This window comes from Chlorocebus sabaeus, chromosome 20 (assembly GCF_047675955.1).
Source record: "Chlorocebus sabaeus isolate Y175 chromosome 20, mChlSab1.0.hap1, whole genome shotgun sequence".
Taxonomy (NCBI): Eukaryota; Metazoa; Chordata; class Mammalia; order Primates; family Cercopithecidae; genus Chlorocebus; species Chlorocebus sabaeus.
Genome location: NC_132923.1, coordinates 18,652,692 through 18,677,095, shown reverse-complemented (window position 1 = coordinate 18,677,095; position 24,404 = coordinate 18,652,692). Strand labels below are relative to the sequence as shown.

The following is a 24,404-nucleotide window of genomic DNA, read 5'->3' as shown; positions in this document are numbered from 1 at the left end:
TAAGTGACTTTTCCAGAATCACACAGTTTGTTGGTCGAGGGGCCAGATTTTGAACTCAAAGTGCAAAGCTGCTTCTAGAAAAATAAGAGCATGATACACTTTTCTTCTTCCCTCTAGATTACATTCTTGCAAAGGAGAGGAGGAAGATCCTGAAGTTAATGTTGAAATGAGTCTGCAAGATGAAATCCAGCGGGTGACTAATATCAAAACTTCTGCCAAAATCAAGTGAGTAAAAATAAATTATCTGAAGTTATCATAGAACTAGTAAGCTACCAAGTATTGTTGGCTTTTTCATGCTATTTGTAAGCTGTCTATGAATCATATATTTGGAGACAGTGGTCATGAGACATCTGTGTCATACCGTGCTCCTGTCGCCCTAACCATGGGCCCACTTTTTGTCTTGTATTTGGATTATTGTAGTACCCTTTTAGGTAGTCATTTACTGTCTTTTCCTGTGGCTAATTTAAAAAAAAAATAAAAGTGTGCCCCACGTTCAGAAAGGATATAAAGTCACTTATAAAGAATACATACACAAAACAAAGGTATGTATCAGAACCAGGATCTGAGCCTAGTTTTTTTTTTTTTTTTTTTTGACTTAAAAGCCTACTCAATACTCGGAGCACTCTTTTTTTTTTCCCCTAATTTTTTTGAGATGGAGTCTTGCTCTGTTGCCCAGGCTGGAGTGCAGTGGCATGATCTCGGCTCACTGCAACCTCAGTCTCCCAGGTTCTAGCAATTCTCCTGCCTCAGCCTCCTCAGTAGCTGGGATTACAGGCTTGTGCCACCACACTCAGCTAATTTTTGTATTTTTAGTGGAGATGGTTTTTTGCCATGTTGGCCAGGCTGGTCTCAAACTCCTGACCTCAAGTGATCCACCCACCTCGGTCTATCAAAGTGCTGGGATTACAGGTGTGAGCCACCACACCCAGCCTTACAGCACTCTTATTTGAAAAATTATGTATAGTTATTCAGGCTTTATATAGATAGAGGACATTGCAAAGCCTTTTCCTGGAAAAAGTTAACCTTGTGAGCTAAGATGGTAGCTAGAACCTTTATGATTATTTTCTTATGCAGATCCTTTGACTTGATTCATTCACCTCAAGGAGAGTTAAAGGCTGTCTTCTTGCTGCAGAACAACCTGGTGGAACTGTATTCACTGAATCCATCCTTGCCTACTCCTCAGCCTGTCAGGACAAGCAGAATCACCATTGCGGGTCATCGTAGTGATGTGCGGACTTTGTCATTCAGCTCAGACAATATTGCTGTTCTTTCAGCTGCAGCTGATTCCATTAAAATATGGAACAGGTTTGTGAAATGATGTTTTATATAGCTGTATTTAGTAGTATTTCTTTACTTTTAAGTTTTTTTGGTATTCTTGAGGGTTAGTTATAAACTTCTTAAGGCCTTCAATACAATTGTCTTTAGTGTGTTTGGGCCATTAGCCTGTAGAGCTTAGAGAAGAAAAAGTTGCCTTTTAAAATGTGTCAAAAAAAAAAAAAAAAAAGGCAAGCTTATTCCATGTCTAGCGCTTGTAACTGTACTTGGCTAGAGAAAAACACACAACCATACTACCTACTCTTTAAACTTAATAAAAAGCAGCCTGTTAGTGCTGCCCAGTAATTGTACCCTAATTTCTCACCCTTCTTTTACTTTCCTAGATGACCGTTTTGCACTTTGCTTCTGTCGTCAAACCAAATATCTCCAAAACCTTTAAGCTAATGATCATATCTCCCATCTTAAAGGAAATAATAACCCCCTCTCACCCTGCATTGCTCTCCAGTTACTACCCCATTCTCTGATTCCATTTTTTCCATTCTGTCTTCATCTGTCTCCCATCAAGCTTTTGTCCCCACCGTTTCAGCAAAACAGTCATTGTCATCAGTGATCACGTTTCCAAATCCGGTGAGCTAAAAGCTTTATTTTATGCTCTCTCCTTGAATTGATAACTTCCTCTCTTTGAAACACTTTCTTTGACTTTCATTATTTCCCCTTCCCTTGCTGTCTATTTATTCTCAGTCCTCACTCCATCCTTCTTATCTTTATGACGTCTAAGTGTTAGAGTACTTTAGGGTAGAGTCTTTGGGCCTTTTGTGTATCTAAACTCACTTTATGTAATCTCCTGTCATGTAGCTTTCTCTGTGTGATGACACATACATTTATATCCAGCTTTAACCTCCTCCCTAAACATCAAACTCATGTATACAAATACTTTGTGTCACCAGTTGGATGTCTAATTAAGCATTTCAAACTTTTATGTGTCCCAAACCAAACTTAGATGTTCATGTCTCCAAAAATCCTCCCACCTGCTATTCCTTCAGACTTCCCTATCTTAATAAATGATTACTTGCTACCAGTTGTTGTAGTCTAAACCTTGTAGCCATTCTTGATTTTCTTTTATTTATTTATTTATTTAGAGACAGAGTCTCGCTCTATCGCCCAGGCTGGAGTGCATTGATGTGATCTCGCCTCACTGCAACCTCCACCTCCTGGGTTCAAGTGGTTTTCCTGTGTCAGCCTCCCGAGTAACTGGGATTACAGGCATGTGACACCACACCTGGCTAATTTTTGTATTTTTAGTAGAGACAGAGTTTTACCATGTTGGCCTTGAACTTCTGACCTCAAGTGATCCACCCATCTCGGTCTCCCAAAGTGCTGGGATTACAGGCATGAGCCACCGCACCCAGCCCATTGTTGATTTTCATATTCCATATTCATCCAATCTATTAGCAGATCCTATCAGCTCTACCTTCAAAACTGATCCTGAATCCAGCCTCATCTTACCGCCTGCACTGCCACTGCCCCATTCAAACCACTGTCATCTCTCATCTGGGTTATTGTAATAGCCCCCTGACTGGTGTCTCTGCTTTCTTGCTTGCCCCTCTATAGTCTGTTCTCAACACAGTAGCCAGTGTAATCTTTTTATAGTGGAAGTTAGATCACTTCCAATAGTTCCATCTCACTCTACCTACCTTACATACCTTATCTTTTACTATTCTCCTTTTCTCCTCCACTAGAGCCACACTGGCCTTCTTGCTATTCCTTCAACAGAATAAGAATGTCCCTGTTCTTTCTCCTTGGATCCATCTTCCCTATTTATGCATAAGCTTTTTCTGTGTCTTATCAGATGACAGTCCTATCATTCTTACCCTACTCCTTGAACTCTTCATCCCCTTCTCCCAGCATTATGTTTCTTTGTTGCACCTATCATCTGATATACCAAATATTTACATATTTATTATTCCCAAAGAATGTTAACCTTTGTGAGATTAGGAACCTCTGCTGTTTCATCCACTGTTGTATCTCCAGCACCTAGAACAGTACCTGGTATGTAGTGGGCATTCAGTAAATGTGTGTTAAGTGGACATTTGATATATATTTGTTTAATTAATGAATGTTTGTGGTCCTATAAAAAATGTAGGGATATTTGTAATGATGTACTAATTTGACTTGTAACCCTTCAGACTCACTCACTTCTTGGTAATGGCAGATTGGGCTCTGTGGAGCCCAACAGACACTTCTACCCTGCTTTTGTGTGATTTCTGTTCCTTAGGATTTGGAGGCCTTATGAAGTAAACAAAGTTTGGTGCTCTTTAGTATTTTCTCCCATGACTATAATTGTATGTGAGTCAAGGGTTTTTAAGACTTTTGTCTTCTTTTATGTTGATCTGTCTGAGTAAGTGCATCGAAACCTACACACCTCTAAAATGGGGAAGCAGATTCTCTTAACATGAGTTCTTTATTTTTTCTTTCTCATAGGTCTACACTGCAGTGTATTCGCACAATGACCTGTGAATATGCACTTTGCTCATTCTTTGTACCTGGTGATAGACAGGTGGTCATAGGAACAAAGGTAAATGCAGACTTTTTCTGGGATATCTGGATCTTTTCTACTAAAAATTCATAAAATTAAGAAATCTGGGTCTTTTTAGCATATTGGAGATGTACTGGAGCTAAGTAATCTAGGAGGATGTTAGTTTATTACATATTTTGTTTACTGAAGTTTTACTTTGTTAAAAATTATGAAGAAGAAAATTAAAATCATGATCCTGAGATAACTACCATTAACATTTTGGTGATCATCCTTTCATGCATCTTTTTATGAGCATATATGTAATTGTGTTTTAATGAATGATAAAATATATTAAGGGTAATAATTAAATATATTATGTACCTAATATCATGCTTGGCAGACAGAAGCATTCAGTAAAGACAAACTGATCAAGTCCTCATTCCTAGGTGCTAGTCAGATTGGGAGACAGCCACGTGGAAATAAGCAGACATGGAAACGCTTATGCTGTCTGTACCACATTGTGCAGAAGCTCATTGTAGAGCAGGCTTTGCCTCTGTGTGTGTGTTAGCATACATGCTGGCACCATGACTATCGCATATACAGACCTCTAAATAGGAATTTTAAAGTGATTGCTTTCATGCCATTAAGATTTTTTTAAAAATTCATTGCCTTCTTCAGTGTTGTAGGTAGATCCCATTTCTTATTGTCAATGTATTGCAGAGGAGGAAACGAAAAGCAGATGGAAAAGAGTTGGTTAAGCCAATAACTGTAGAGGATCATCCATTTAAAGGATTGGCTAAACTTTAAAGGCTTTTAGGTTTGCATTTGCTATTTTGTTTATTCTGATTTGCCTATGGTCATGATATTTTCCTTTTGAAGTTGTGGAACCAATGAAAGTAATGCGTCCAGTACTGCACAGTGGTATTATTCCATACTTATACACATGGCAGCCCTGCCAAGGTTAACTCAGCACATCAGTAGGGGATTTAATAGTATTTCATCAAATAGGAAATATAGAACATGGAATGTGGAATCCATTTCCTAAGCAGTGGATCACATTTTTGCAGCTTGGTTGTGAAGTCTTTTCTAAATTGTGCGGGCATGAATCATGGAGGTTGTAAGTATGTTCACTGGAGCTGTGCTCATTTTGTGTCTTCCCAGACAGGGAAGCTGCAGCTTTATGACTTGGCCTCAGGGAATCTGCTGGAGACAATAGATGCACATGATGGAGCTTTATGGTCCATGTCCCTCTCTCCAGATCAGGTAATTAAACCAGATTTTAAAGCCCTGGACTTCAGCCCTCTGGCCACAGTTCTCAATTCTTATATCAAGATTTACTGCTGCTAAGAAAGATTTCTCTCAGGGTTTCTTTAAAGAAAGCCTGAGTTTTGTTTTTTGTTTTTTGGTCTAATCTTTAGTGTTCATACATGATGCCTTCTTATATACCTGGTAAATGACTAGCTGTCATTATGAAATGAAATCTTGTTTGGCTACTTTTGCTTATCAGCAACATGACATCAAATCGCTCACCCTCGTGATTTTTTTGCCAATGTTTTGTAATACTTCTTAAGGGGAAATATTCTCTTGGGCAACATGATGCAGAGAACTGAGTAGACTTTGCTGCTCCTTTTTTTCCCCAAACAAACATCTATGACTGTACAAATTTAGTAATTTTAGCAAGTACGTTAGCCCTTACAAGTCAATAAATACGTGCTCACCTTCAGAGCAGTTCCTGGCAAAAGTATGCTTATTCTAGTAATGGTGCTGTTGCTTAGAAAATCTTGAGATTTTTATTTTTGACAACACCTTAAGAAATTTTGCCCATTTATTTAAATATTCTCAATGGTAGAAAATTTTCATCCATTGAAAGTAGATCTTAGTTTTGGAAAAAAATCTCTGAAGTTTAGAGTGTTTAATACCACTTGGGGTCCAAACAAAACAGCCGTGAGTCTAAAATAGTAATAAATCTTGCATTTGTAGAGTGTTCTATCTTTTCCATAAACTGTGTGGTCTTTTTGTCAACAAAACTAGGGATTACGGAAAGGTTGTTCCTTGTGTTATAAATCTATGAGGTGGCAGAACAGACACTTGAGATCCAGTGTTCTATGTACTTTACACTAACACTACCATGTAACGAGACTAATTTTCTTGATAATGGAAAACAGCTTCAAACATATTTTAAGCAGGGACATTGCAGACTAAATTTATATCCTTCTGAGGCGAATACTTTAAACAAACGTAGATTTTCCATTCTATGTATATTTTTCAAACTAGTTTACTGAGAGTTTTTTTTTCTTCTTGATGCTAGATAATAGTATAACTAGAACTTCTCATAAGTTATTATTATTTCTGCCTATGTTAGTCGATGGTAGGAATTTTCACATAAGGTTTGTGGCAGCAGACCCAAAAGAGCAGTGAAAGGAGCTAGGGAGAACCACATTTTTCTTAATTTTTATCCCATGACATTAAATGAAAATACTTTCTTAGACTTTTAAAATGTATCTTCATAGCAAAGTTTTTATGCTAAAGTACTTTTTAATTGAAATTTCATTTGATTTTCAGCGTGGCTTTGTGACAGGTGGTGCAGATAAATCTGTCAAATTCTGGGATTTTGAGTTAGTGAAAGATGAAAATAGTACCCAAAAGAGGTGAGTAGATATTTTTTTGTACCCATTTTTTGGAGTGAAAATGGGGAGCTATTGAATGGCCTTTTGGCATATTGTATCGTTTGTTGTGCTCTAAAAAGTTAGGATTTTTCTGAATTTGTATACTCATTTATTTTTTTCTTGATGTTTTTTGTGGTGCTAGACTTTCTGTGACGCAAACCCGAACCTTGCAACTAGATGAAGATGTTCTGTGTGTCAGTTACTCTCCCAATCAAAAGCTATTGGCTGTGTCTTTGCTGGACTGTACTGTGAAAATTTTCTATGTTGATACTTTAAAGGTATAGTGGTTATGCCCGGGGATATTTTCCCTTTCTGACTCACTGACCTTAAGAATTTGGGTTGAGGCTATAAAGAAGTGGCCTTGACTGTGCCCAGCAGTAGTACATTTCTAAAAATGTGTGTGTGAATCAAAGCAATGTAAGTATACTAGGGAAGCTAGCATTTTAAAATAATTCTATCGTTCATGAATTTTGTTTAAAGCAAGTTATATTTCATGGGTTCAAAAAATCTTGTGGACAGAAAATTCTGTCATACTAAGTAGTCATAGAGCATTCCTAGGTGTCCTGGGCAGTGATTTCACACTTGGCTATGTATTAGGATCATCTAGATTGCTTTTAAAAATACAGATCACTGAGCCCTATACCCAGAGAGTTGAGAAGACCAGGTTGGGCCTGGGAATTTTTTTGTGAAACAAGTGCCCTGGAATCTTTTCAGTGAAGAGATCCAGAGATCTGACTTAGGCAGTAAGCTTCTGGGGGCCTCCTTGCCTCCACTATACTACAGTATTCTTGGCAAGTGCATGGAGGATCTGTGTAGTGGACACAGGTACTCCTACAAAGCTGTCTTTTGTGGGTTGTCTTTGAAAATACAAATATAAAGCAATTAAAAAATGTGTTTAAAGTTATATTTTAGACCTACATGTTATAAATTATACCCATATTTTATAGACAGACATTAATTATTTTTTTTTTAATGTTTAGTTTTTTCTCTCACTGTATGGACACAAACTACCTGTTATATGCATGGACATCTCTTATGTAAGTAAAGTTCAAATAGTGTCTCAGTAATAGTTGTCTTTTCTGAAGCAGATACTTTCTTAATTCCGGCTTGATATCTTCATTTTAGATTATTTGTTTTTATCATCATTCTTTCTTCAAAAACAGTCTCAAATTAATATATATTGTGTCTTATATATATTACTTTAATGTTTTCAGAATAATTTTGCAAATATTATCTCTATCCTTCTTGTAGCTCTCCCAAATAGTACTTTGTTGTTTAAAATACTATAATTGGTAGAGTACACTAAAATATGAAAGACTTTTAAAAAGGCATTCCGTTTTGTTCTGAAGGATAATGCTGCTGAGGAGCTTGGATTTATATTTGGATAGTTATGGTATTTTACACTATGTAAACTTTTGGTCTCTTGACCAAAATCATTTATTTCCCAATATCTAGTTTTGATTAGAAGTGGCAATGTATATTTAAAAAAATGTCTATTCTGCAGAGCGAGACTCCGTCTCAAAAAAAAAAAAGTCTATTCTGTGTGAAAGGAGTTGACCTCATAGCTGTCTGTGATCAGTGCACTAACAATGTTAAGTTACAGTGTTAAATATATTTCTTTCTTTCTTTCTTTCTTTTATATTGACAACCATTTGAACCAGGCATTGAAATAGGAGAGATAAGAGAAATAGTGATAGGGAACGTGGGATACATAAACATTCTAGTAGAGGCTTTCTCGGCTTCTCTTCTGTTTCTCTCTCCCACTTTCTTTCCAAATCCCATGCCAGAGATTAGAGAATCTTTTTCCTATCTAAAAAAGTAAATAGATAACCCTACATCAAGGCATAGCACTGCCCTGTGGCAATATGAAAGTATGTAAGCCACAGAGTTCATGCTTTTACTTAACAAGCTTTTTAAGTATCTCTGTAGGTAAGAGCAAAGAATTCAGTGTTTTTAGTAGAGATGAAATCAGTTTTTTGGCTTCATTTTAATGTGTTTGAAAGAAATGGGTTAAATATTCTGGTTACCTTTTTATTCATATACAGAATTCAAAAATCAAGGTAATATTTTACTTTTATTTCCCATAGGATGGAGCACTTATAGCAACTGGCTCCGCTGATAGGAATGTGAAAATCTGGGGTTTGGACTTTGGGGACTGCCACAAGTCTCTCTTTGCACATGATGACAGGTACATATAGTCTTTTCAGATGCCTCCCTTTGAGTTATCTGTAAGTATCACTTTCCTTGAGCATCTGCATCTATTTTTCAGTGTTCTCAGGCAGTGATATAAGTTCTAAAATACAGTCAGACACTCTAGAACTAGCTAATCAGAAGCTATTTATGTGTGTAAAACTCTTTTTACTAACCTGGAATTTGTTGACATTTTAATATTTCTGTCATTTTTCAGTGTGATGTACCTACAGTTTGTACCCAAGTCTCACCTCTTCTTCACTGCTGGAAAAGACCATAAGATTAAACAGTGGGATGCCGACAAATTTGAACACATACAGACTCTGGAGGTAACCACATGCCTGCTTTGCTTGCTTGGTACTTAAAAAATACTTTTAAGAATATTTACATTACCTACTAAGTAGTGGTCTATGAATGAGATATTCCTGAGGTTTTTTTTTTTTTCCCCCTCCAGGGGCATCACCAGGAAATATGGTGTTTGGCTGTAAGCCCCAGTGGAGACTATGTTGTATCATCGTCCCATGACAAATCTCTGAGACTTTGGGAGAGAACAAGGGAGCCTCTTATTCTTGAGGAAGAAAGGGAGATGGTAAGAACTTTAGGCTTGGTTACAAATACGCCAGTGGGTATCTGACAGGCTGTCCTAGTTGAAGTTTTCTGTGTAGTGCAGTTATACCTCATTCATTACAAGTCCAAGAACCTTCAGGAGATCTGTTCAAGACCATTGTCACCCATTTCAGAAGCTAGGCAGAGATAAAGATGCCATTAGGGGGATTATGTTGTCAAAGAAGCACCGTCTTGCTGCCTCATTTCTCTTTATATAGAGACCATGTTTTTTCCTCTCAAATTAATGTATATCTATCTCATGGCAGGAAAGAGAAGCAGAATATGAGGAGAGTGTGGCCAAAGAAGACCAACCAGCAGTAAGTTAATTTTGGGGACCTTGAGATTATGCCCCATATATAGTTATCTTATTGAAATTGACTATAATGTCCAGAATTTCTAATAGGATTAAAATTGAGGCTAGAAGTTGAAGGTATCACCAGCTGATAAAGAATCTGTGTGATTCTTTCTCTTCAGCTGTATATCCCAATTTTGTGGTTCAAGTGATTGACCAAATTTGCTATTGAATAATTATCATTCTGGCAATTGAGGCTTTAGGGAATTATTTTATTCACTGTAGAGCAAAAATAAACCTTAGAAAATTTGGATATTCTCTTTTTAAACATGTGCAGGATATTCTTACGATAATACATATGCTAAGTACTGTTACTGGTAGCTGGTAACACTGTTAGTATTTTCATAAAATAATAATAGCTGTTCTTATATGGATGTAAGATTAATTTATCAGCTCTTTAACTGTGGTCAACAGTGTTGTTCAAAGATTTCTTTGTTTCTGGCAGGTTCCAGGAGAGACTCAAGGCGACAGTTACTTTACTGGAAAGAAAACTATTGAAACAGTGAAAGCAGTAAGTTGATATAGAATGTGGTTTCTCGTTTTTTAATAAGATCTCAACTTTTTAGTGAAAGTTTTATTCTGTATCAACCAGAAAGCCATTTTTTGGCAAAAAGTTGATGAGATTTAGATGGGGATTATAACCTGTTTTCTTCTCTTGTAACCAAAGATGGGAGTAGTCCTGAATCTGTTTGATCAGTATGTGCTCCTTTCACGTGTTCCTGGGACCTGCCCTATTCAGAGTGTCTAGGTATCATCCCACCTGAGTCCACGACACTTAGTCTTCTCCCTGTACATTAAAAAATAAGAAAACCAAAAATGTCTTTAAACGCTTTTTGGCACTCTATTGGCACGTCTTTATTAAACGGATTGAAGCTATTTCATTTGGCAAATTTCTAGTCAGCTCTTCCAGTTTCAGTGTCCTGGGATGATGGAGTGTGTTGTGATGATTTCTTTCCTTTGTCATCATCTGTAGGCTGAGAGGATTATGGAGGCTATTGAGTTGTACCGAGAAGAAACTGCAAAAATGAAGGAACACAAAGCCATTTGTAAAGCTGCAGGGAAAGAGGTAATAAGAGAGTATAGTAAGTTACAGTATCAATAAAGGGATTTCCCAAGGAGAAAAACCATTGTTTTGGGATTTATTAGCTATGATCAGGATATGCAATAAATGGAGTAGAATCTTTCCAACTCACTACATTAGAAGAAATTGAGGAACTGTGGGAAGAAGGGCACTTGGTCTTAGTGAAAGCGAAGGAAAGGAAATTACAGATTGAGGTGATTATTGTCTTGAGTAGAAACTCATGTTCCTACTTTGGTTTGGGAGGCAGGGTAACCATTTCAGATTTCTAGATAAAATACATTGTTCCAGCTCATTCATGAATACTATAGAAACTAACAGGCTTGATAATTCTTTTACACTCTGTCAGTTTTTTAGGGTCTCTTTTTTCTCTTTTCAAAATTATAAAATACTGTTACCACTCTGTCTATAACAAATGCTATACAAGTCTCAGTTTTTTTAATGACTTGATTTAATAATTTCTTCATAGGTTCCACTTCCCACCAACCCCATCCTAATGGCTTATGGCAGTATCTCAGTAAGTAAAATGTCTAATGGTTTCCCCTTGGTTATTCAAAGTTACTTACAAGGACAAGAAAGGAAGTAGAGGCATTATGATTTGGGGATGGATTATTGGGAATACTTTGTCTTTAAAAGTCTCTTTTGAATCTTGGCATTCTCTAAGATATTTTGTATTTCAAAAGCACCACTTTAGTGTAACTTCCCAAGCCAGCCTTTTTGGTTGGACTGGACTGGCATTCTTCTATTTTCTAGTGCTTGTTTATGTTTAGTGTCCAAAGCCCTGTGAAGATTCTGTTCATCTAAATTAACTTTCGAATCAGCCTTCAGAGGGAAAGTTGACAGAAACCAGTCTGATGAGATAAAGAAGAGAGAGGGGAAGAATAATGGGAGAATGTATGTTTATCTAGTAATCTCTAATTAGTATTTTACTTGCATGTCTCATCACAGTAATTTTGTGAGTCAGGGTATCTTCACCTTATAGATAAGGAATCTGGCTTGATTTGTAGCATAGTTGGTAAGGGGCATAGTTTGATTGTGAACTGAGATCTGGCTTACTCTAAACTCATGCAGATCTTGCCATTTTAGAATACTTTTTCTGAAATAAGAAAGAGGGGTTCCTGTTTTATAGGAGATAGAAATTAGAGAACTTTAGTAGAAACCAACCAAGAGTATCACTAATGGTGTTAATCCTTCCTTTATAGCCTTCAGCTTATGTATTAGAGATTTTTAAAGGCATCAGGTCAAGGTGAGTGAGTCCTTGTGCACAATTTTTATAATCTGTCAGCATTTATGAAGTGCTTATCTGAATGGGAAATAAATAGAAATTATAATTGATGGTTATCTTTCTTATAGGTTTAACTATATAAAAGTTTTGATGGGAAATAATTTATAATGTTCTTTTTCAAGTGCTAGAACTAGGAAGTTCCTTCTAAAGTATGAAGAGAGATGCTTTTAAGGACAAATAAAAGGGAATGATCTATGTTGTAGGCAATGAAATAATATATAATTCAATTAGAAGCACCAACTGTTAATTTTTTTTTATATTTTGGCTTCTTTTCTATATACATACACAATTGGAATATTATATAAAGTTTTATATTCTGTTCTTTTTCACATATTTCCTGAACATTTGTTTGTTCATATTGTTAAAAAAAAAAATTCATTGGATTCAGAATTATTCCATTGTATGAATAATTACTGGATATTGCATTTGTTTCTCCTTTTTGGCTATTATCAGTGGCTTCACTGAATATGTTTACACATATATCTTTGTCATCATTATTGATTATTTTTCTTAAGAGTCCTAGCAGCCTAATAACTGACCAGTAGGCATGAGCTTTTAAAGTTTTATATTGCCAAATTACTTTCCAGGGTGATTATACTGATTTTTAGTAGGCTTTAAAAAATTTGTTGCCAGTGTGAGAGCCAAAAGGTAATATTGTTTATTTTCATTTCTTTTGACTATTAATGAAGTTAAAATTTCAGCATATTTGTTGACCATTTGTATTTTTTCTTGTGAATTTTTAGTTATCTCTTTTTGCTCTTAAGTATTATTTTACTGTTTTTTAAAGAATTCTTGCTGGGCACAGTGGCTCATGTCTGTAATCTCAACATTTTAGGATGCTTGAGACCAGAAGTTTGAGACCAGCCTGGGCACCATACTTTATTTTCTTTGTCATACATTTTTGCAATAATTTTTATATTATTGGTGATTTTCCTTTTGATTTCATTCATGAGTTTGAACTACTGAAGGCTATCATTTTCATAATGAACCATAATATCTACATATATATTCTATTTTTTTTTTTTTACATATATATTCTTTACAAGAAATAACACCTGTCTTAGGATAAAGATGAAACTTCACTACAGGAATGTAAAAGAAAATTGATTAATGTAGAGGTTATGATACATTTGAAGATAGGAAGATTCTGTGTTTTAAAGATTTAATGTTTCCTAATTAATAGGTTTGTAATCCCATTTGATATCCTCTTAAGATTTTAAATTGGAATTGATGAAGTAATACTTGAGCTAGTTCTAGAGGGAACTATTTTCCCAGATTAAAAGGCTACAAAATTAGCAAAATTAAAATAGTGTAGGACTGGTGTCAGGATCAATCATCATGTCAGGATAAGTCATCATAATAGACTCTAATGGACTCAATATATGGTAAAAGAATATCATATGAAGATGGAATATTCAACAAAAGGCTTTGGAGAAATTGTTTATCTGGAGGGAAAAAGTTAGATTTTCCCATCATGCCATTGACCAAAATGCATTCCAAATAGATTAAGATGTTAAATACAGAAAACAAAGAGAGTCATCTAGCTTATAGATGAATATTTAACTCTACACAAGGTATATTCAAGTATAAAATCAGTAGAAAAAATAAAGAGAAAAAGTTAAAAATTGACCATTTTAACAATGTTAACAAATGCGGCATTTTTATATCTATTTTTTCTTTTTCAGTGAACTGGAAGAATCTCTACTTGTGCTGCCTTTTTCTTATGTCCCAGACATTCTTAAACTCTTTAATGAATTCATTCAGCTGGGCTCTGATGTTGAACTTATATGCAGGTGCCTCTTCTTCCTCCTCAGGTAACATCCTTTTCCAAAGAATACCATGTCTTTTCAGCAGAACTGCTTCAGTAGTACCTTAACTGAAGCTGTCAACACTTGGGGATTAAGAAATAGTATGCCAAACTCGGTGGCTCACCCTTGTAATCCCAGCACTTTGGGAGGCTGAGGTGGGTGGATTGCTTGAGCCTAGGAGTTTGCTACCAGCCTAAGCAATCAGTCTTGCCTTTAAAACAAGGATCATGACGACCCACCTCTTTAAGTAAGAAGTCATGGTAATACATTGCTCAGGAATCCTTACTCAGTCATAGGCCTCTGTGTTACAATCTAAGATAGCTTTGGTTCTAGTCAGTTTAGCAAAAGCCAATTACGATTGGCCAATTTGCCTCATTTGTTGTTTATTTGAAGCCAAGCTTAGCTAACCTGTGGCCCGCAGGCCACATGTGGCCCAGTACGGGTTTGAATGTGGCCCAACGCAAATTTGTAAACTTTATTAAAACATTATGATTTTTTTATGATTTCTTTGTTGTTGTTGTTCATCAGCTATCATTAGTGTATTTTATGTGTGGCCTGAGACAATTCTTCCAACGTGGCCCAGGGGAGCCAAAAGGGTAGACATTCCTGTTTTAAAGTGTTTAGTGTAAGCTAACAGGTTTTGCTTTGTCCTTATACCAACATTTTAAGGAAGTCAGTTTATTTATCTTGGTCTCTACAGGTGCAAATGGAAATGTAGGGGCATATATAGAGGTAAACTAAGAAACATAAAGCAAATATGTTCATTAGGTTATATTCTTAAATATGAAGAATTCTGTTAATAGGTAGTTGAGAAGAATAGATGTACAAAGACTTGATATTCTTCTCATCTCTCACCCTCATTCTCAAGCTGTTACAGCAGAGAAGAGAGATGGAGACAAATTGAATATTCCTTCAAATACTGTTATGAAGACAAAAACTGGTCAGCCAATGCCAGATAGTTAAACAGGTATATTTAGTGAATTGACCAAATAGGTATTTGGTGAATTGGCCTGGTTTTATGATTTTTAACCCTCCATTTCTTATACTCTATCCAGGATAGTAGCAAGAGAAGAAGAGGAATATGTTTTGTTGCCATATTCATAATTTGGGGCAAGTTGTAAAGACATAACTTCATATTTAACCATATTACTAATAATTTCTTTTACTGCTATGGCATATGTGCTATTGAATTAGGGTTGCTGGTTCTACAAGAAACCCTGAATACTTATAGCGTATCAGAGGGTTATAGATGGGTGCTACCTGACAGGTACAGCAGGGTCATCAAGGATATCTTGGTACTCTGGGTCAGAGTTTGAATCTCTCATGAATGTCTCTCTTTTTTGCTGTGGCTTTATTAGAAGTATTAATGCAACTTTTTTGAGTTAGCATTTCTTAGAAGGCTCATTCTGTCTTTGAGTTTTCCATAAAGTACCACTCAAAATCTGTAGCCACTGGCAAGTTGCTGGGCTGGGAAAAGAGCCTTTGCAAATGAGTTGAATGTGTCATAAGGTTTAGGACAGTATTTTTTAAGTTATCATCAAATTGACCTGAATAGTAGAGAAAGAAATTTCTTTGGCTTTTTTTTTTTTTTTTTTTTTTGCTCGAAACATTTCTATAATGTATATTTTGTTGTTGCTTTGATATTTTATCTGTTTACTGTGTCTAGCCATGTTAGGTTCAACATGACTGACTGTGTTTTGTTTTTCTATTAGGATTCACTTTGGACAGATCACTAGCAATCAAATGCTTGTGCCAGTGATAGAAAAATTAAGGGAAACAACTATTTCAAAAGTCAGCCAAGTCCGGGTAAGTGTCTTTGTATAGAGATAAAATAATGAGGCAAATTCCTAGTGTGATTTAGAAGTAGTATAGTATTGCTGGCCGGGCGCGGTGGCTCAAGCCTGTAATCCCAGCACTTTGGGAGGCCGAGATGGGCGGATCATGAGGTCAGGAGATCGAGACCATCCTGGCTAACACGGTGAAACCCCGTCTCTACTAAAAAATACAAAAAACTAGCTGGGTCAGGTGGCGGGCGCCTGTAGTCCCAGCTACATGGCAGGCTGAGGCAGGAGAATGGCATAAACTTGGGGGGCAGAGCTTGCAGTGAGCTGAGATCCGGCCACTGCACTCCAGCCTGGGCAACAGAGCGAGACTCCGTCTCAAAAAAAAAAAAAAAAAAAAAGAAGTAGTATAGTCTTGCTGTGCTTTGTCTTTAGCAGTACCTACCACCGATAAATTCATATTTGAGATAGTTTTCATTGGAATTAGTAGGAATAGAAAAAACAAACAAGAAAAGTTCTTAATGAGGGAAAGATAAGTAACAACACCTGAAGCTTTGGTTCCCCTAACTCTCATACGCTGCTGTGATGAACTGAAGTGGGAGAAAAATTTTTAATATTTCTTGTATTGCACTCCAGGATGTTATTGGCTTCAATATGGCTGGTCTTGATTATCTCAAGAGGGAATGTGAGGCAAAAAGTGAAGTTATGTTTTTTGCTGATGCTACTAGCCACTTGGAAGAGAAGAAGAGGAAGAGGAAAAAGAGGGAGAAGCTGATTCTAACATTGACTTAGAAGTGAAATGTGGTGTTTTTTTTTTTAACTTTTTCCTTAAAAGGACTCCTAAACTAAGCACAGAAGAGTTGGCGTCATCTTAAAAATACCAAATAACAGAAGATCACATTGCAGACGATGTCAGGATGTGGTTCCCAACTTTGCCTGGGGGAATTCCAACATGAGATTATGGGCTGGCTCCATTTCTTGGACTTAAAATGCATGATTAGTTTAAAAATCTTTCTGTGCTCTCAAAGCTTGAGCCTTGCAGCTCAAGCTTGTTTTTCCCTTTATATTCTAGCAGGGAATAAATAATTGTTTTAATTAGGTATATGTTTCATTGGAGTTGAAATTAACATTTCAAAAATTTTTCTTATTTTTTTATGGCAGATAATTTGCCATTTATTTATATTAGGTTTTACTGCCTATTGAGACAACCAGGTGCATAATTGATTGCCCTCTGGCCATAAAAATGCAGTATCATGGACTGTTAGAACTAAAAAGGACTGTAAAAAGTACCCAGAACAGCCTCCTCAGACTTAACCTTCTGCAAGTTATATCTGTATATAAGAAGATTCTAATTGATAACTGTTTATACTTTTCTGAATAAAATAATTGTTTCTAAGTAAAAGGTAGCCAAGCTAAGATGCTTGGCTGGGCTTCTGAGGAATTAATACACGTGTGTGTGTGTGTGTGTGTGTGTAGGTACATATATAGTTGACGTTTGAACAATGCAGGTGATAGGGGTGCTGACCCCCACCTTGCACAGTCAAAAATCTGCATATAACTTGTGATTCCCCGAAGTCTTAATTACTAGTAGCCTGTTATTGACTGGGAGCCTTACTGATGTATTATATATATATTGTATACTGTATTCTTAAAAGAAAATGTTACTTAGAAAATCATAAGAGAAAATACATTTACTGTATTTATCCATACTATAAGTGTATGTCATCTGTTTATAAAATGAATTGTCTGTCTGGAGTGGCAGGCAACCATAGCTGCAGACCTCAACATGATACCTATCAAGCAATCCGCCTTTTCTTGTAATGTCATCACTTTTCTCTGCTTTTTGGGAGCATTGTGATATGCAGTTGACTGGGGCGATGAATTGTTCATGCACCGGTGATTAGTGTCGCACAGCATTTGAAGTGCATACTCACAACACTTGAGCTCACTGCAGTAGCAACAGGAGGTGGCTGTGAAATTATTTCACTAATATACTGTGCATTACAGTTCATTTTATGCAGCTGTGATTTAATGCTGCATCTTTACATTTTTTTTACGTTTCTCTCAAAACTGTGAATTGCACCATGTATGATCTGTATTTGTATGTGTTAATTTTGATAAAATAGATTTGCCTGTATTTTATGGCAGTCAATGATAAAATAGTCTAGTATCTACATATATTTTATGCATTCATGATATAACTGCTTTTTTCCTAATTTTTTTCATCTGAAACTTTTCTCATTGTTTCAAATCTCCAAAAATTTTTCCAATATATTTATTGAAAAAAATCTGGGCTGGGTGCAGTGGCTCACACCTGTAATCCCAGCACTTTGGGAGGTGGGCGGATCATGTGGTCAGGAGTTCAAGACCAGCCTGGCCAACATGGTGAAACTCCATGTCTACTAAAAATACAAAAAACTAGCCGGGCGTGTTGGCAGGCACTTGTAATCCCAGCTACTCAGGAGGCCGAGGCAGGAGAATCGCTTGAACCCAGCAGGCGGAGATTGCAGTTAGCCAAGACTGTGCCACCATTACTCCAGCCTGGGCAACACAGTGAGACTCCATCTCCAAAATAATAGTAGTAAAACAAATCTGTACAAAAGTGGAGCCATGTGGTTCAAACCCATGTTTTTCAATGAATTGTCTACTATATATCTTCATGGTAAGGATTTGGGGAAGTAGGAATGTTCTAGGAAAAGATATAACAGATACCTGTGGGTCTGGGCTTTTCTTTTGGGGAAGTTTATAAATGACTAAATCATACTCCTTGTCATAGGCCTGTTTAGGTGTTCTGTATCTTCTTCAGAGAGTTTTGCTTTTTATCCTTTTTGTTGTTATTAATCCCAAAGACTTAAAACAATGGTTTCTATCTGTCTGTGAATTTGGTCATTTCAGCCAAGTTACTGTGTTGTGGGGCCACCATTTTCTTTTCAGGCTCAGAGCTGCAGTTCTTGTGGCTTGGGGATTTGTGTCCCAAACCACAAGTCTTAATGTTCTTGAGCATAATACAGTCACTGAAGGGAAGTAAGGAATGCAGTGGTGTTACTTGTTGGGCAGAATAAATAAGTGAATTTTGGCATAGAGTTTCTGAAGGCGTAACTATGAAAGGCAAGAGAATAGGCAGGCAGGATAATGCGTTCTAGGTGCTTTCCAAGGAGTCAGTGTTGTTTAGGCAGCTATTCCTGCCACCAGGGAGAGGAGTTAATTCTTGAAAAATAATTTAATTGTTTATGAGAACAGAGGTTGAATCAATGTCCTTCTTAGAGTTGCTCATCAGAACATAAATGTCACTTTCTAGTAACAGTTTTGATGGTTTCCAAACCAAAACAAGTTCCAGGAGGGCATTCTAGATGTATACATCATTAATAATTCCTCTTATGTTAAAAGTAGCTGTTTTCCCATAGCTTTGCCACCATTTATAATTCAAAAGCCTGATAGTGCTAGGGAATGTAAAGATGTTTCTGTCTGCTAAGTGTTATGCAAATCAAAGAGAAGGGGAACTTTTATGATAAAGTGACATGTACAGAACCTAGCTAAGTTGCAACTTTTGGTCAAAATACTTGAAACTCTTTAACCCTAAAAGTTTGAGGTCAACAGGGGCATTATAAAGTAAATTTTAGGCCAAGCACATTTCTAATCATTAAGTCAGTATTCATTGCCTTAGCCATTGGCTGTATATAATCCTTAATATAAAAACCATTTAATGACTAATATCTCTTGCATATTGTGAAGTAAGTTACCTATAGAAATTCTGTAGTACCATAAAGAAAAGCCTTTTGAGATTGCAGTGAGCTGGGATTGTGTCATGGCACTCCAGTCTGGGCAACAGAGCGAGACTCCATTTAAAAAAAAAAAGGCTCTTGAATTGTTTATTGGGAGTAAAACATTTAGGCTTATTTTTTAAAATGTATATATCCATCCACTTAGAGAAAATATGCTTAACAATTTTGAAATTCACTGGCTGGAAGCTAGGTGCTTTGTATATTTGGCATTAAATTGTTTCTCAATGGCAAATGTCATAAATCATATCTCATTCTAAAGAAATCTAGCAAATCTCTAGCACAGATCTAGGACAGTGCCCAGGAAAGCAATGGTATCTGTTGGTAGGTTCAGGACTATATATAGGACTCTATTCACTTATCAACTGTAAATGATGAGCCTGCTCAATGCAGCCTTTTCAGGCCAGGTTAGTCTTCAGAAAGAGAGGGAGGCTGTGAGCAGAAGCTTAACGAAGAAACCACATGGGCTTACAGGTACCATCTGCAATCCACCCCCATTCCTCATAATTTAGGATCCTAAGTTTGAGATGGGGCTAAGGTTCTTAAAGGTAGTATCACCATATATTCAAGTCCTTTCTCTATTTCTGAGGTTTTTGGGATCCAAGCAGCCCTGGTATGTTTTTAGAACATAGTACACATTGTATAACAGTCACTGAGCCCAACCCTTATATAGGGCCTCACAGTGTTGCCCTTGTGTATCCCTTCCCCTTGAGTATGGGGTCGGACCTAGTGACTGGCTTCTAGTGAACAGAATACAGCAAATGTAATGGGCTGTCTCTTCCAAGATGAGGTTATAAAGCACTGAATTCTACCTTGTTCACACTGTGGCTCTTCATGCTTGCTTGCTTGTTCTGATGAACCAAGCTGCCATGTTGTGAGATTCCCTAAAGTGAGGCCTACATGGTGAGGAACTGAGTGGCAGTCTCCAGACAATAGCCAGTGAGGAGCCGTGGCCCGCTGTCTAACAGCCTGCAAGAAACTGAATCCTGCTGACTGCTGCTTCAGTGAGCTTGAAAGCAGATTCATCCCCAGTTGAGCCAGAGGACCCCACTGAGCTGTGCCTGATTCCTGACTCAAGCTGTGAGATCATAAATGTTTATTGTTTTAAGCCACTGTTTTGGGGTGGTTTATGATATAGCAACACATAACTAATACAGCTTCTATAGAGCAAATTACCTAACCTTTTCCTTATTTATGAAATGGGTAGAATAGAACCTACCCACACAGTTATTGTGAAGTGCTTAATGTTACTACTGTTACTGCATCTATTTAATCTCATTAAGTCTGCAATAATATGCACAAAGAGGCATAAAGACATTATTTAAGACATTTCATCTATTAGGTAGATTCATGAATTACTTTTGATAGATTGGTGCCAACAGGAATTATGAATCTTTATGTTTGAGAGCTATTCCATAGTTTTCAGAATTGTCTAGCTAGAGATGCAGACTATACACTTCTCAGTTTGGGCTAACTTCTGAAAGTCGCTGCTGAGAACTGAAATAAGCTATGTCCTAATTTAGTGGTTCCCAGAGTGTAGTCCAAAACTATAATATTAAGATATATGTTTTGGGTTGATTACTGTTCCCTGAAAATTCATGTCCACCTGGATTCTGTGAATGTGACCTTATTTGGAAACAGAGTCTTTACAAATGTAGTTAGTTAAGATGAGGTTAGATTAGGGAGGATGAGAATGTTGTATCAGCAGAAACACTGACAGCTTGGACTGAAGGAGAGAGAGAGAGTACAAAATGAAGAAAGGCTGTCAGATTTCTGGAATTCTGTAAGCAGGAAACGGGCTGCCCAGAGGGTAGGACTGTTGCAGAGGGCCAAAGCTGCGGGCTCAGAGGGTGGGGCCAGTGGAGTCTTTGAGGGCCTAGAGGCTGGGATTGGTGGAGCCTCCATGGGCGTACAGGGCAGATGGTGCCACAGATGCTCAGTCCTTGGAATCTAATGGAATTTGCTCTTCTGGGTTGCAAAGTTGCTGTAGACCAGTGACTCCTTTATTTCTTCCGTCTTCTCCCTTTTGGCATGGAAATTCGTATCCTGTGGTGGTCCCACCATTGTATTCCAGAAGCTGGTAACTTGTTTTTCAGTTTCATAGGTCTATAGATGGAAAGGAGGCCAGGACAGTTCATGCTCAGAGCCTCACCCATACCTCATTTAGATGATGAGCTTTGAGACTTTTTGAGTTGGTGATCTTTAGATGAGACTTTAGAGTTAATGCAGGAATGGATTAAGTCTTTGGGGAATATTGGGACGGAGGACTGCATTTTGCACCTGGGGTGAACATGAATTTTGAGGGACCAGAGGGCAGGCTGTACTGGGTTTGGCCCTCCAAAATTCATGTCTAGTAGAACCTGTGAGTGACCTTATTTGTAAATAGAGTCTTTACAGATGTAATCAAGTTAAGATTAGATCATTCAGGATTAGGGTAGCCCCTAAATCCAATGAGAGAGGCACACAGAGAAATACATGAGGAAGACTGCCCTGTGAAGACAGAGGTAGATGTTGGAGTGATGCCACTACAAGCCAAGGAATGCCAGGGATTCTTGGCAACCACCAGAAATGAGGAGGGATGCGTAGAACAGATTATTCCTCCAGAAGGAACCAATCCTGCTGACACCTTGATTTTGGACTTCTCTCCCTCTAAACTGTGAGAGAATAAATATCTGTTTCTTTAAGCCACCTGGTTTGTGGTACTTTGTTACGGCACCCCAAGGAAATTAATACAATATGTTATTTGCCTTTTTCTCTTATTCTTACTTAGGCATAGAGCTGAGTTTTCCAAAGGGTATATGATGTGTGAATGATAACAGTTTGAATACAGAGCAGATGTGAGAATCCAGCTATGTTCTACTAAGTCAGACATTAAAGAGATTTGCAAAAATAGAAAACAATACTACCTTTATTACACGTTTGTTTTCGAAAAGTTATTTTTCATTAAAAATGTCATTTATGTGAATAAACTGGGTTTATTATTTTTAAATTTTTAAAATTTTCCCAGTTTTCTTACTTGGTAAATATTGATATCACTCACATAAACAAAAGCTCTTTGGGATCATCAATCATTTTTAAGACAATAAAAGGAGTCTTGAGTCTAAAAAGTTTGAAAAACACTGGTTTAATTGTAAATTCTCAAGTTCAAGGGCACCTTGGTGTTTGTGTCTGTGCTGCTGCTTTTTAGAGAGTAAGATCAACTTTATCTGAACAATGAAATCACTGCTTAAAAGAATGGACTTTAGAATCACATTGAAGTAGTTTAGATTTTTACTTCTTCCACTTAAGAAGTAAGCAAACTATCTGAACCCCTATTTTCTTATTTATAAAGTGGGAAAAACTGTCTTCTAGATAGCATGAGGATCAGATTTTATAATATATATAAAGGAGTAACTAGTATGGTTATTTAAACAAATATTTTCATTCATTCAGGATAGGTGGCTTACGGGTTTCTGACTCTAAGGAGAGCGGAAGAAACCTGGGGTCTAATACCTCAAATTTGAATGCTTGACAATCAAATTCCCATTTACTACTTACTGTACCTAATGTGGAGAAACTTTACGAGACATGAAGACTCCAAGTGTGGAGGAATAAATTGCAGAAGTTCTCTGGACCATTGGATTTTCTTTTCCCTGGGGAAAGTCTTTTGGTCGCTTATCATAATTGATGCTTGTTAAAACTGGTAAAATACTTGTTAAGGGCTGTGCTTTTCATGACCAAGTGATTTGCATATATAAACCCAAATAACTCTAGCAACATTAGTTCAACTTTAGGTACCCGTCTATCCAATGCAAATTCTACGTGCTCAGGCTTGGGGGTTAGAGGATGGATATGCCAATGTCTAGAATGTCTTCTGTTCTCCCTGATGTACATTTCTCTCCTAACTGCGACTGGCTTTCTATAAGGAGTCATCAGTATGGTCAAGCCCCAAACCATATCTACATCAGATTTTGTGGGGTTTTTTTTTGGTGGGGAAAATGACAGATCTTGGGAAATGGGCTATGAATTATCATTGTTGACATTGGAAGTAATGTCCAATGTAGATAAAAGATCTGATAAGATTTTTTGCCCTTTGTCTGTGTCTGACAGGTTCTCTCTAATCTGTAAGCAGGGAAATAGAAAATTTATTATAAATACAAATGATTTCATTGCTATGATCAGCAGCAGTGATTCAGGTATTTGCATCTAACAACCTGTGTGGAGAGGGTAAGGGCACTTGATTTAGTTCCCAGAGGAAGAAACTAGTTCCTTGGCTAGTTTCCTTCTATCACAATGGAAAAACCCTGTCCTCATTACTCAAAAAAAGGAAAGGAAAAAGGAAGGGAAGGAAGGTGAGAGGAAGGGAGAGAGACTTTCCCAGTGAGGACTTTCCTTTCCTACTTGATATTTTGCTCCATTGTACTTACTGCCATCATTGTTTATGGTTTACTTACTTTGTGTATTGTCTGTCTTCCCACTGGAATGTGAGCTACATAAAGGCAGGGGTTTCTGCATCTTTGAAAGCATAAATGAATGAATGAACTACACTTCATTGACTGACATCAGTGCTATCTGATACAAGTTCCTTGAACTTTCTCCTTCACCTCGGAATGTCTGAATCCTTAGGTATCTTCAGCTTCTCCCTTGCCAAGACTAACCCTTCAGCTCTGGGTTTTTTTTTATTATTCTTTTGCCCTGTTTTGGATATTGCAGTTTCAATTACTTCTACTCATTCATATTTTTAATATACCTCTTCTGCTCCATTCTCTTCAACCTACAAACACATAGGTCTACACTAAATTGAAAATCCTTCCTATATTCTGTTGCATCCTTGAGGTATCATGTTCTCTTGCTCTTTCCTTTAATAAATTTTCTTGAAAGAATATCCATAACTAATGTTTCTGTTTTCTTAATACAGTCATTCTTTACCTTTTGCAATTTAGTTTTTGTTCCAACCAAATTTAACACTTTAAATCTGAATTTTCTTTGACATTTCAGTAGCGTCTGTCAATTGTGTCCACGTTTTCCTTGAAATTCTTCCTAAGGCTTCTGAAGCATTTCATCATTTTCTAATTGCTGCTTCTGTCTCC

The 24,404-nt window shown here is 37.0% G+C and overlaps 2 protein-coding genes across 10 annotated transcripts in view; one reads left to right on the top strand and one right to left on the bottom strand.

Moving 5' to 3' along the window:
• WDR3 (WD repeat domain 3) overlaps positions 1-17,265 on the top strand; it is a 30,219-nt gene extending 12,954 nt beyond the window's left edge. For all 3 annotated transcript variants that reach the window (XM_007977389.3, XM_007977393.3, XM_007977391.3), the window contains exons 10-27: positions 118-225; positions 1,075-1,305; positions 3,757-3,850; positions 4,952-5,053; positions 6,353-6,438; positions 6,599-6,734; positions 7,437-7,493; positions 8,544-8,644; positions 8,864-8,975; positions 9,101-9,235; positions 9,519-9,569; positions 10,050-10,115; positions 10,578-10,670; positions 11,152-11,199; positions 11,885-11,928; positions 13,653-13,781; positions 15,488-15,581; positions 16,193-17,265. In XM_007977389.3, coding sequence (XP_007975580.1) covers positions 118-225; positions 1,075-1,305; positions 3,757-3,850; positions 4,952-5,053; positions 6,353-6,438; positions 6,599-6,734; positions 7,437-7,493; positions 8,544-8,644; positions 8,864-8,975; positions 9,101-9,235; positions 9,519-9,569; positions 10,050-10,115; positions 10,578-10,670; positions 11,152-11,199; positions 11,885-11,928; positions 13,653-13,781; positions 15,488-15,581; positions 16,193-16,348 — 1,843 coding nt within the window. In that variant the 3' untranslated portion in view covers positions 16,349-17,265. The remainder of the gene's footprint in view (positions 1-117; positions 226-1,074; positions 1,306-3,756; positions 3,851-4,951; positions 5,054-6,352; positions 6,439-6,598; positions 6,735-7,436; positions 7,494-8,543; positions 8,645-8,863; positions 8,976-9,100; positions 9,236-9,518; positions 9,570-10,049; positions 10,116-10,577; positions 10,671-11,151; positions 11,200-11,884; positions 11,929-13,652; positions 13,782-15,487; positions 15,582-16,192) is intronic.
• The window catches only part of SPAG17 (sperm associated antigen 17), a 241,103-nt gene continuing 227,137 nt past the window's right edge, over positions 10,439-24,404 (bottom strand). For 6 of the 7 annotated variants that reach the window (XM_073008444.1, XM_007977394.3, XM_073008445.1 and 3 more), the window contains 2 exons: positions 22,878-23,017; positions 10,439-10,620 (listed from right to left, as the gene is read on the bottom strand). In XM_073008444.1, coding sequence (XP_072864545.1) covers positions 22,878-23,017 — 140 coding nt within the window. In that variant the 3' untranslated portion in view covers positions 10,439-10,620. The remainder of the gene's footprint in view (positions 10,621-22,877; positions 23,018-24,404) is intronic. The other variant, XM_007977401.3, reaches the window with a different exon arrangement.